This window comes from Lampetra fluviatilis, chromosome 65 (genome assembly GCF_964198595.1).
Source record: "Lampetra fluviatilis chromosome 65, kcLamFluv1.1, whole genome shotgun sequence".
Classification (NCBI taxonomy): Eukaryota; Metazoa; Chordata; class Hyperoartia; order Petromyzontiformes; family Petromyzontidae; genus Lampetra; species Lampetra fluviatilis.
The window spans coordinates 704,435-718,851 of record NC_136339.1 but is presented as its reverse complement, the minus strand read 5'-3'; the positions used below and the strand labels follow the sequence as shown (position 1 = coordinate 718,851).

The following is a 14,417-nucleotide window of genomic DNA, read 5'->3' as shown; positions in this document are numbered from 1 at the left end:
TCTTCGCTAGATATTGCGCGGCCAGATAGTTGTTGGCTGTCTCGGTCAGCGCCATCAGTGTTACATGGTCAGGGTTGTGTTTAGGCGAGGCTAGGACAGAGCAAGGACGAATCTGTGAAGTGTGGACTTGTTAAATAAAGATGCCTCCTGGAAAGCCTTGTCTCCGAATCACTAACACTACATATGTATGATTTAGGCAGGACCCTGTTGAAAGAGTGGGCAAACAAGTGGAGTAGTAACAGTGATAATGATAAGCCATCGTAGATGTTTGTTTGGGTTAGATCGCGTAAATATAAACGTCGTTAAACTTGCCATCCACCCGACACAGCCAATAAGGTTTGTCACGTAAACAAAACATGTCAATTCGTGACTAGTTCAGCACACCGTTGTGTAGAGTAAACCCAAAACATTTACAATTTGAGGTTTCACCGGTAATTACATACCACCCTCATCAGGCAACAGACAGAGTTCTGGAGAAATCTTCCTGTTTTGGTCTTTAATGATGGTGATGATATTAAGGCCTGAGAGAGGGGAGACCAGGGGGGAAGAGCACAGACGTTCCCGAGGCAGGCTCCGGGCCCACGCATGACCCGAGCTGACCTTGGCGCAGCCTGGGGGTTGACTCGGTTCAAAACCGAACAATCAAAGAGCAAGGCAAGCGTTCATAGTGCACCCACAATGTCATCATCATAATAACGCCGCGCCGCCATCACACTCGGGGATTAGCTCACTCTCGTGGAGATGGGACGACTCGGAGGCACGAGGAGGAACCATGGGCAACAGTCGGGGGAAGGCAGCAGTAGCAGCCATTCGGGGAGCCGGCGTCACATTTTACCCGCAAGCTCTGCGGTCCTCTATGTTTAAAAATGGGTTCTTGGCACGTGGAAGGAAAATGGAGCAACCGGAGAAAACCCCATGTGTGCTGGGGAGAAAGTCTTATCCCATACAGAGAGAACAAGCGGAGCCCACATTTTGCTGCATCGCCTTCTCTCGCGAGCCATAGACACACGTGGAGACAGAGACTTGCATAGAGACCCACAGACGTATGTGGAGACCTACAGGCAAACATAAAAACCAAAATAATCATTCAGAGGCAACCTTCTCCTGGAAAGCCAGAGTATGGGCTTCTCCTCAACGTCTGCAGAAAGGGAGTTGTTGGAACAGATGGAGATTAGTCTCCACTTTGCTTTATTGCCTTTTCCTGGCGAGCCAAGGTACGGCTCTTCACGACATTTGACTAAACATTTCGGAGCGGTTTGCTTAGCCGAGGGGACCCATAATGTCAGCTTGTCACCCAGCAATGCACTCCATCTCGTCGGGTGGAGCCCAGCGAGTTCCCGGATGGGGTGGGACAGGCGTTGGGGAGGTGTGCGTGTGCGCGTGAGCGAGGAGGCCCGGGCCGTCGGTGTCGAGCGTTACTCCCCTCGTACGCGTGGGTTCTCTCCGGGCACCCCGCTTTCCTCCCGAATTGAAAGGACGGTTACGGGTGGCAGTGTCCAAACAAATCCAACGCAGGATCAATCAGCCCAGGCACCGGAGACTCACGGGTGATTACGTGACATTCAACGAGCGACATAGATGCTCCTCTACATCTGCTCCCCTATAGCTGCTCATTCATGGCAGCTCCTCTATATCTGCTCTCCTATATCTACTCCTCCATGACTACTCCTCTATAGCAGCTACGACTGTCGTCGCTGTTCCCGTCAACTTCACTCACCATCCCCCCCCAACCAACAACCACACCATCAACCAATAACCACAACGACCCAGGCAAGCACTGCAACTGCTGCAATTACAACCCCGCAAAACCACACCCCCTATCAACAACAATTGCCACCCCCAGCGACAACCACATCACCTCCAGCCAACAAACACAACCAACAACTACACCCCCCCCAGCCAAAAACCACACACAGCCAACCAATCAGAGCCTCATCACCACCAAGGCTGGCTATGTATGCGAGCTGCGTGCGAGCTGTGTGTGAGAGCTGTGCGCTGGGTGTGTGCAGTGTGTGTGTGCTGTGTGTGCTGTGTGAGCCGTGTGCGCGCTGTGTGTGAACTGTGTGGGAGCTGTGTGCGCTGGGTGTGAGCTGTGTGCGTGTGAGCTGTGTTGTGAGCTGTATGTCAGCGCTATGTGTGTGCCGTGTGAGCGCTGTGTGCTGTGCGCGCGCTGTGTGCGAGCTGTGTGGGAGCTGTGTGCGCACTGTGCGCACTGTGCGCTGGGTGTGAGCTGTGTTGTGAGCTGTATGTCAGCGCTATGTGTGTGCCGTGTGAGCGCTATCTGTGTGCTGTGCACCAGCTGTGTGCTGTGTATAGCTGTGTATCTGCATCCGTGCTGCGTGTGAGCCGTGTGCTGTGTTTGTGTGTATCTGTGTCTTTGTATATCTGTGTCTTTGCATATCCGTGTGTGCGCACGCTGGCTGGGCTGTCAAGCCACCCCAAGACATCGGCGCCCCAGCCCCGGTCAGCCAAGCAACACCCAGCACAGGCAGGAGCCACATGGAGCACCCAGCACATCCCAGCACTGTGGCGGGAGTGCTCCGATCTCTCGCAAGCGCTGGTGCCGCATATCGAGCACGGCAGCAGCACAGACACGCAGAGATGAGGGAGACACACGGGCAGCAGAGATGAGCGTGTGTGATGGGAGAGCAAGACATGCCCCCCCCCCCACCATAGCAGAACATACGCACACACACGCAGCAGTAGCACACACGCAGCAGTAGCACACACGCAGCATTAGCACACACGCAGCAGTACACGCAGCAGCACGCAGAGACACAGCAGTGGCGCGCACACACACGTCGGAACGGGGCAGCCCGGCCGCACCTCCCTCCCGCATGCACACACTTAATTATTAATGGTGAACTGCGTCGCACACGCGGATACACACAGATAGCACACACCTCACACATGCACGCACCTAACATACATGCACCTAACATACATGCATACACACACACACCCCGAACACACACAAAGATCCTCCCTATCACTGTTAACAGACTATTGGGACAATTGCTGTTAGCAAGTAAAGCACCTATGAAGACCAGTACCAAATGAGGGGGTGAGTGGTCAGCAGCATTCCCGGCCGCCTTTGTCTCCCTCGTGGCGATGTTCACGCAGCGCACACGCACATCACACGGTCCCCCAAGTCACGGGGGCTGTCCTGAATCACGGGAATTGAGGCTCAGGCGTAGGGCAGGGCGGTCATTATGCGCGCTCAACGCAGCGGAAGAGACGCGCACGGGTTAACCACACAGACTCGCACACACAGACACACACACAGACTCGCACACACAGACACACACACAGACTCGCACACACAGACTCGCACACACAGACACGCAGGCTCCTCCTACTCCTCTACCCTGGACCCCGACTCCAATACAATGCGGGGACGGGGGAAGGCGGGGGGAGTGGTCATGTGTGTATTGTGTGTGTATTGTGTGTGTGTGTATTGTGTGTGGTGAGTGTACTGTATGGTAGTGTGTAAAGTGTGGTTTGTATCCATAAGAGGTTTTTGGGTTAGATCGCGGAAATATATAAATGTGTCGTTAAAACCCGCCACCACCCGACACAGCCAACTAGTAAGGGTTGTCACGTAAACAGAACGTGCCAATTTGTCACTAGTACAGCACTAACCGGTGTGTTGGAGGGCCAAACCACAACATTTACAATCCGAGTATGACGTTTCGCTAGTAATTCCAAATAGTGACAGCCAGATTTGTGAAGAAATCTTACTGTTTCGTTCCTTATATAGAGGCATTTATTTGGATAATGTTGAAGTTTTGTGCAAAACTAGCTACTACTGGCCAAGACTAATTAGAGAATCTATCGAAATTGAAAGAAATCAAAATTACTTTAACTGTTCGGATAGCTACCGTCTTAGTGCTGCGTGGAAGTGAATCATCAAATAATACATTATTTAAATGCATGCCTACAAAGGGCAGCGTACTTCAATAGGGATTACCGTTGGTAGGGCTATTTTAATCAACACAATAGACAGGAAGGACAAGTTCAAAGGGCTCGGATAATGTACATGCATAATGTACGTTGACTCAGTAATCCGCCCCCTATAATTGCGCAAGAGCGCAGAAGCGTGGTCACCACATCTACGCCTCTATATTAGGGACGAAACAGGTGGACTTCTCCACAAATCTGGCTGTTGCCTCATGAAGCTAATTGTAATTACTGGCAAAACGTCGTACTCAGATTGTAAATGTTGTGGCTTGGCTCTCCAACACACCGGTGTGCTGTACTAGTGACGAATTGGCCACGTTCTGTTTACGTGACAACCCTTACTAGTTGGCTGTGTCGGGTGGTGGCAGGTTTTAACGACACATTTAATATATTTACGTGATCTAACCCAAAAACCTCTGTTATGGATGATATTGGTCACGAAAGCCTACGTGTTAAACTGTGGTTTGTATATTGCGGTGTGTAGTATGATCAGTATCTTGTTGTGTGTATTGTACGTCATGCTGTTGTTTTGTGTAGTGTGTGGGGCGTGTATGTATTGTTTGTAGTGAGCGTGAGTGTAATGTGTGTATGTATTTTGGGTGTGTAGGGTGAATGTATTGCGTGTGTACTGTGCGTGGTGTTATGCATGCTGTGTGGCGTTGTGTGGTGTTGTGTGAGTTATGGTGCGTGATGTGCGTGGTATGATGTGTAGTTTGTGGTAGAGTGTGGTGTGTGTATTGTGTGGTGTATGTATTAATTGTTGTATTATGCGTGCTGTGTGGCACGAGGTATTGTGTGATATTAGGCGTGGTATCGTGCGGTGTTGTTTAAATTACAATTTGTATTGTGTGGTTCTGTGTGTGGTGTGATTATTTGCCATGTGGTATTGAGTGTGGTGTGTGGTGATATTGACTGTATTATGCATTGTATTGTGTGTGGCACTGTGTATGTTATTAAATATGGTAATACAGTACTCTAATATGTGGTGTGTGGTTGTGTGTATAGAACATTGTGGTATTGCATGATATTGTGTGGTTTTGTGTATAGAACAGTGGTATTGCGTGATATTGTGTGGTTCTGTGTATAGAACATTGTGATATTGTGTGGTTGAGTGTATAGAACATTGTGGTATTGCGTGATATTGTGTGGTTTTGTGTATAGAACATTGTGGTATTGCGTGATATTGTGTGGTTCTGTGTCTAGAACATTGTGGTATTGCGTGATATTGTATGGTTCTGTGTCTAGACCATTGTGCGTGGCGTGATATTGTGTGGTTCTGTGTATAGAACATTGTGGTATCATGCGTTATTTTGTGTGGTTTTGTGTATAGAACATTGTGGTATTGTGTGATATTGTGTGGTTGTGTGTATAGAACATTGTGGTATTGCGTGGTTCTGTGTAGGGTACAGTGCGTGGTATACATTGTGTGTTACTACACGCGATGTGTGCGGAATTAAGCCCGCGGTATCCATCACGCCGTGAGCTGCAGCGCACCGCGCATTGCAATGAACTCTGTGAAGACAAAGGCGGCCGGGCGTGGTTCTGGCCTCCCGACCTTACGAGGCGCTCGCCAACACCGCTCACCAGGGCTGGGTTCGCGCCGGGTCCCGTGTTCCGCCCGTGCGAGTTAACGCTCTGCAATGGCCTGTGGCTCTGTGCATGTGTGGTTTGTGCGAGTGTGGTGTGCGTGTGTGTGCATTGTTCTCGTGTGATCACGCGCATGGGGTGTGCACAGGTGTGGGTGTGTGTCGGCGCACAAGTGTGTGTGTGTCGGCGCACAGGTGTGCAGACACACCGACCAACGCCACACGCACCCCCACACACCACTCTTGTCTCCCTAGCGCCTCGCTGCATTCGGTGAGCGCGCGGTAGACTCACACCTTGCACCACACTCACACAACACTCACACCTTGCACCACACTCACACCTTGCACCACACCCACACCTTGCACCACTCTCACACCACACTCACACCACACTCACACCACACTCACACCACGCTCACACCTTGCACCACACTCACACCACACTCACACCACACTCACACCACACTCACACCACACTCACACCACACTCACACCTGTACCACACTCACACCTTGCACCACACTGACACCTTGCACCACTCCCATCACACTCACACCTTGCACCACACTCACACCTCACACCACACTCACACCTGCACCACTCACACCTTGCACCATACTCACACCTTGTACCACACTCACACCTTGCACCACTCACACCACACTCACACCTCACACCACACTCACACCTGCACCACTCACCCTTTGCACCACACTCACCCCTTGCACCACACTCACCCCTTGCACCACTCACACCACACTCACACCTCGCACCACCCTCACACCTCGCACCACACTCACACCTGCACCACTCACACCTTGCACCACACTCACACCTTGCACCACACCCACACCTTGCACCACTCTCACACCACACTCACACCACACTCACACCACACTCACACCACGCTCACACCTTGCACCACACTCACACCACACTCACACCACACTCACACCACACTCACACCTGTACCACACTCACACCTTGCACCACACTGACACCTTGCACCACTCCCATCACACTCACACCTTGCACCACACTCACACCTCACACCACACTCACACCTGCACCACTCACACCTTGCACCATACTCACACCTTGTACCACACTCACACCTTGCACCACTCACACCACACTCACACCTCACACCACACTCACACCTGCACCACTCACCCTTTGCACCACACTCACCCCTTGCACCACACTCACCCCTTGCACCACTCACACCACACTCACACCTCGCACCACCCTCACACCTCGCACCACACTCACACCTGCACCACTCACACCTTGCACCACACTCACACCTTGCACCACACTCACACCTTGCACCACACTCACACCTCGCACCACACTCACACCTCGCACCACACTCACACCTGCACCACTCTCACACCTTGCACCACTCTCACACCTTGCACCACTCACACACCTTGCACCACTCTCACACCTTGCACCACTCTCACACCTTGCACCACTCACACACCTTGCACCACTCACACCTTGCACCACACTCACACCTTGCACCACACTCACACCTTGCACCACTCACACCTTGCACCACTCACCCCTTGCACCACACTCACACCTTGCACCACACTCACACCTTGCACCACTCACACCACACTCACACCTTGCACCACTCACACCACACTCACACCTTGCACCACACTCACACCTTACCACACTCACACCTTGCACCACTCACACCACACTCACACCTTGGACCACTCACACCACATTCACACCTTGCACCACTCACACCTTACACCACTCACACCCTGCACCACTCACACCCTGCACCACTCACACCCTGCACCACTCACACCTTGCACCACTCACACCCTGCACCACACTCACACCTTGCAGCACACTCACCCTTCACCACACTCACCCTGCACCACTCTCACACCTTGCACCACACTCACACCACATTCACACCTTGCACCACTTACACACCTTGCACCACACTCGCACCACACTCGGACCACACTCGCACCACACTCACACCACACTCACAGCTTGCACCACACTCACACCTTGCACCACACTCACACCTTGCACCACACTCACACCTTGCACCACACTCGCACCACACTCACACCTTGCACCACACTCACACCTTGCACCACTCTCACACCTTGCACCACACTCACACCTTGCACCACACTCACACCTTGCACCACACTCACACCACACTAACACCTTGCACCACTCACGCCCTGCACCACTCTCACACCTTGCACCACACTCACACCTTGCACCACACTCACACCTTGCACCACACTCACACCCTGCACCACACTCACACCCTGCACCACACTCACACCTTGCACCACTCTCACACCTGCACCACAGTCAACCCCCTGCACCACTCTCACACCTTGCACCACATTCACACCTTTCACCACTCCCACACCTTGCACCACATTCACCCCTTGCACCACACTCACACCCTGCACCACTCTCACACCTTGCACCACATTCACACCTGCACCACACTCACACATTGCACCACACTCACACCACACTCACACCTTGCACCACTCACACCCTGCACCACTCGCACACCTTGCACCACACTCACACCTTGCACCACACTCATACCTTGCACCACTCACACCTTGCACCACTCACACACCTTGCACCACTCACACACCTTGCACCACACTCGCACCACACTCACACCTTGCACCACACTCACACCTTGCACCACTCTCACACCTTGCACCACACTCACACCCTGCACCACTCACACACCTTGCACCACTCACACCTTGCACCACACTCACACCTTGCACCACACTCACACCTTGCACCACTCTCACACCTTGCACCACATTCACACCTGCACCACACTCACACATTGCACCACACTCACACCACACTCACACCTTGCACCACTCACACCCTGCACCACTCTCACACCTTGCACCACACTCACCTTGCACCACTCACACCTTGCACCACTCACACACCTTGCACCACTCACACACCTTGCACCACACTCGCACCACACTCACACCTTGCACCACACTCACACCTTGCACCACTCTCACACCTTGCACCACTCTCACACCTTGCACCACACTCACACCCTGCACCACACTCACACCTTGCACCACTCACACCTTGCACCACTCACACACCTTGCACCACACTCGCATCTTGCACCACTCTCACACCTTGAACCACACTCACACCTGCACCACACTCACACCTTGCACCACACTCACATCTTGCACCACTCACACCTTGCACCACACTCACACCACTCACACCTTGCACCACTCTCACACCACACTCACATCTTGCACCACTCACACACCTTGCACCACACTCACACCTTGTACCACACACACACCTTGCACCACTCACACCTGCACCACTCACACCTGCACCACTCACACCTGCACCACTCACACCTTGCACCACACTCACACCTGCACCACACTCACACCTTGCACCACACTCACACCTGCACCACTCACACCACTCTCACACCTTGCACCACACTCACACCTTGCACCACTCTCACACCTTGCACCACACTCACACCTTGCACCACACTCACACCTTGAACCACACAAATCGCTCACCGCGCGCCGCTGATATTACACAAATCAATCACGGCTCCCCCCTCTCCCAATAACGGAATTTACAACACAAACCTAATCAGGGGGTGGCCTCACGCGACGAGTAGCCTCCATCTCGACCTCCACACACACATATATACAGGGGGCCCGGTGGGGGTGGGGGCACTGGGCGAGTGGAACGGGGGTGCGGTGGGGGGTACTGACGGAGGGGCAGAGTGAGGGGGGCACAGGGGGTTGAGGTGGGGGGCACGGAGTGGAGTGCGGGGGGTGTCAGGGACGGAAGGACAGGGTGGGGGGCACGGGGGTGATGGAGTGGGGGGCACGCTACGCAGCGGACAAAGGATAGAATGGGGGTCACGAGATTACATGAATGGGGGGGACATTGGATTGACAAAGGATGCAAGCTGGCGATACATGAAAGAGCTGGGGGTGCACAACAATACATGGAGGGGGGCCGGATAACGAAGAGGCGGGGGTGGGGGGCATCAACGAATTTGAGGGGTGGGGGGGGGGTACTCTACATCGGCAACAATAACAACAGCCGAGCCGAGCCGGGCTCACGGGGCTATCGGGGCTTGCTCACAACCCCCCAGGTACACGACCCGGCCCGAAGCCTTCAGAGAGCCCGAGACCCCCGGCAGCCGCGTTCGCCCCGGGATCGCGGTCGCCACGGAGGGCCCGAGACCAACATCACCCGGGGAGCCCCGAGACCACAACCGGGGAGCCCCGGGAGCCCGGGAGTCCGGAGACCCCGAGACCCTGAGCCGTCCGGGCCGTCTCCCCTAACCCCGGGCCGCCTCCTCCTGCCCGCCCGCCCGCCTCGGCTGCACGGTGGCGGCAGTGGCGGCGGCGGCAGCAGCAAGCGCTGAGCCGCGGCTAGATTTCGATCAAAACAATTAAAATATCGACCCTGGCGAGCCGCCTGTCATTGGCCGCTGGCGGGGCCGCAATTAAAATAGATTTGAGTGCGGGGAGCGGGAGAGAGGAGAGCAGCAGCAGCTTTGTGAGCGGGCGAGCGAGCGAGCCACTGTTTGGCGAGCATTGCTGCTGCTGCCTTCTCCTCCTTCCTCCTCCTCCAACAACGACGACGACAACAACAACAACAATGCCGCCGCCGCTACCACCGCGCCCAGCCCGACCGCCTCAGCGTCTCGCCTCGCCACCGCGGCCGGCCAGCGACGAGAGACGTCGTTTCGGCGTTCGCAAACAAATTAGCGAGGTAAAGGTTAGTAGCTCGTGTCGTCGCGTCGCGTCGGCCCCCCCCCCCCCCCAATCAAATTAACCCCGCTAAATAAATTATGCTGAGGCGGACAAATATGAATATGTAAAAATTAACTAGTACCTGGCTTTTCATCTTTGGTCGCTGGATCCGCCATTTTGAATATCAATCACTTCCGAGGGGGCCGCGCGGCGGAAGCGGCGGCGGCAGCGGCGGCGGCCTCCCAACCACCACCACCACAGCAGCAGCAGCAGGCAGCAGGCACAGCACGCCAACAACAACCACCACCACCACTACAGCACCACACACACACGGGGGCGCGCTCGGGGGGAGGGGGTGGTGGGGGGGGCGGCAGCCGTGGAGCCACGAGGGGGCGCGCGCGCGCGGACGCCGCCACCGCCACCACGCAGCGCCACGCAGACACAAAGAGACAAAGATCATCATCGCCTGCCTCCACCCCCATCACCCCCCACGCCGGAGAACCCGAACAGACTGTTAGGGCACGTGCTGACCCCCTCCCCCCCCATCACCCCCACATCGTAGAGCCCGAACAGACTGTTAGGGCACGTGCTGAACCCCTCCCTCCCCCCCATCACCCCCACGCCGTAGAGCCCGAACAGACTGTTAGGGCACGTGCTGACCCCCCCCACACCTCCATCACCCCCACGCCGGAGAGCCCGAACAGACTGTTAGGGCACGTGCTGACCCCCTCCCCCCCATCACCCCCACGTCGTAGAGCCCGAACAGACTGTTAGGGCACGTGCTGACCCCCTCCCTCCCCCCCATCACCCCCACGTCGTAGAGCCCGAACAGACTGTTAGGGCACGTGCTGACCCCCTCCCACACCCCACACCGCCCACCTCCGTGTAGGCTGTAGCCACTCGGCGACCTCACTACGGCGCCTGTTCCAGGCTATGTGCACTTTGAGGCTACCCACGTGAAGTGTCGAAGGCTCGCTGGTGGCAGGTCACGGGACAGACCCAGCATGTGCCATGGGTTGGCCGACTGAGATGACTGGCAGATGCACACCAGCTGTGCCCCATACTCTATGCCAACTTGCTGCGATTTATCTGCCCGGCGCTCCGCTCGTTGTTGTGAGCGTCGCTCCTCTGCCCCCCCCCCCCCCCCCGCTGTTGTTGGAGGGCGACTGCCTCCAACGTGGACATATACACTGCGCCTACGTACCACCAAGCCCCCTGTATCGCCTGTAACAGCACGGTTGGCTACGTACGGTGCGAACGTAGTGTCCACCAATGAAGGCCGGCACGTTACACGAGGGCGACCAGCAGCACGGCCGACCGCCTTTGTCTCCCCAGTGGCGACGTTTGCACACCGCACCAGGTGCTCATTTGAGGCTGAGTCGACCTTAGGGGGAGGCCCCCAGGACCGGTTCAGATAATCGTCACTGATGTGGGCCGTGAGCGGGATTCGAGCTCGGGTCGCCGGGTTCGCGAATCGTAGCGCGCTGACCACTGCGCCACCGCTCCCAATCCGAAGACACTTGCCCACCGTGCACACACACACAAAGATCCCTACACACACACGCACAAATATCCCTACACACACACACAAAGATCCCTACACACGCGCCCATTGTTATAGCATTTAATATACCGTTGTTGGGACAGGTTCCCGGCCTTAATAGGTGCTCGCTAACAAGCAGCTGCCGCGACGCAGAGATGATTCACAACACCTATCCACGCACAGAGAGACAAAGATGAACCACGTTAGACCCTTTAACAGGCTGCTGGACAAAGTGCTGTTATCAGCGAGCCATCTGCGTAATTGTTAAAGCCGGCGCCGGTCAGATATGGTGGCCAGGGCCACGCCAGCACGACCGCCTTTGTCTTCCCAGTGCTGATGTGTACACACCGCACCAGGTATTCATTTGAGTCTGAGTCTACCTAGGGGATGAGGGTCTAGGACCGGTTCAGATCGGTTTGCTGCCACTGAGGTTCGATGCCGTGAGCGTGGAATCGAACCTCGGGTCGCGCTGGGTCGTAGCGCAGTGCGCTAACCATTGCGCCACCGCTCCCCGCACATACGCGCAGACACACACGGGCACAAGCACTAGGGGGCGCACACACACAGAGCAGCGTACACACACACAGCAGCACACACGCACAGCAGCACACACACACATAGGGAGCAGCGTGCACACACAGCAGCGTGCACACGCACAGCGTGCACACACACACAGCAGCAAACACACACAGCGTGTCACACACACACATAGGGATCAGCGTGCACACACACTCACACAAATGACAAATATATCCTCCGCATATCCGCCGAAAGAATGTTGAGGCAAGTGTTGTTAGCGACCTTCTATGAAGGCCGGTACTGCGCACACGTGATTGTCATTGTGTTTCATGGATGTATTCATCCTGGAGTGAAAGCTTCACTGACTCACTGAGTCTCTTCTTCAAGAGGGTCTTGCCAGGTTTTCGCAATCGGGTTGGTAGGGGTGGGGTGTGATACGTGTACGTATTCTCGATAGATTATTTTAAATTTGGTGGTCTAGCAAAGCAAGCGAACACGCACGACCGGCCGCTTTTGTCTCTCCCCAGTGCTGATATTTTACACACACAGTGCACCTACTGCTCATACGATTCAAGGCCGAGTCCACCTAGGGGATGTTCTGCAAACGCCCTGGAGGTGGAGCTTCGCTTCGCTTGAGTGTGCAGTGTGTTACGTGGCACGTACTGCTGTACAAACCCCCCACAAATGCCATTCGATTACTTCACCACGGCGCTTGTGCCAGGCTAGGTGCACAAGGAAAGACTTGTGTCCACGCCAGGGGCGGTTTCTTCATTAGGGCGATTGGGCGACGCACCACCAATGTCATTCAACCACAGAGTCACGCTAGCCGTCACCATGCCTCTGGATATAGTCCAATCAGCGTCATGCTACGTTCTGTGGAGTACCGCCTCTTTTTGGGCGATTTCCCTCCGGCTGAGAATCGCCCCGAGTGGTCCCATAGACTTACATTCAAAGATGTTTTTTTTCGAACGGGGGGCGCTGCAATGCATTCTCTATGGCTTCCGGGAGGGCTCGCACTAATGTGCTTACGTCATCATACGTAAGCACGTTTCATCCAACAAAATTATTTGTCGCCACCTAGTGGAATCTTTAATAAAAGAAACATGAGTGGATTGTATTAATAGTGAGTATAGAAACAAACAAGATGTATTGTAAGAGTCACTTTATTTTTCATTAATATTAAAGAAGTGAAGTTGCCTTTACATGCTTAAGCTGTTAATCTATCCTTTGCATGGGTGGACCTTATCCTTATCAATCATCCAGACATTTGCCCCCCCTGAGAGATTTTGCAGGAGCCGCCACTGGTCCACGCGTGTTGCCGTTCGTAGCGCGGAGCGTTAACCACTGCGCCACCACTCACTCCGTTGTGAGCGGAGGCGCGAGGATGGCGCGGAGACCGCACGGAACAAGCGGGGTGGATGCTCTATTCTGTCCATGCGCACGGTGGTATGTTCAGAAAGCTAAATAAGCAACATTCTAACGCAGACATGGGCAAAGTACGGCCTGCGGGCTTTTTAATCCGGCCCGCCGAACTTGTCCAAATATTATTATTAAATTAAATGTTACCTTCCTCCTGTAATGCCCCCATTCCCCCATTAGATGGCGCACTTTATGTAATTCAACAAAACTCCGAGTTCTCTCCGAATTTCACGAGTCCGTTCTAGACCCCACAGTTTTTTAAAGAGTTTTAAGCACAGAAAACATAATTAAAGTTTGAAAAATCAAAAACTTTTCAGTAATTTCCTTATTCACTTCGATTTAAATTTTCTTTAAAAACTTCTTCTCACCAACATTACCACTCATTACCACTTTCTCCGAAGGCAAGTTTGTAAAATAATACATGGTACAGACAGCAGATATCTTGTGTCCGGAGATCAAAAGCAAATTTGAAAAAGTCAGTTCATCACGCAGGACTGTGACTCGCCGTGTGGAACTGATTGATAAAACTATAGCCAGTCAATTAAACAAAAAGTCTGATTCCTTTGAATTATATTCACTAGCACTGGATGAAAG

General features: G+C 54.2%; 1 protein-coding gene across 1 annotated transcript in view; it reads right to left on the bottom strand.

Annotated features, from left to right (window-relative positions):
- LOC144952021 (uncharacterized) overlaps positions 1 to 10,646 on the bottom strand; it is a 96,104-nt gene extending 85,458 nt beyond the window's left edge. Inside the window, exon 1 of the mRNA XM_078882412.1 lies at positions 10,485 to 10,646. Coding sequence (XP_078738538.1) covers positions 10,485 to 10,518 — 34 coding nt within the window. The 5' untranslated portion in view covers positions 10,519 to 10,646. The remainder of the gene's footprint in view (positions 1 to 10,484) is intronic.
- Between the last annotated feature and the right edge of the window lie 3,771 nt (positions 10,647 to 14,417).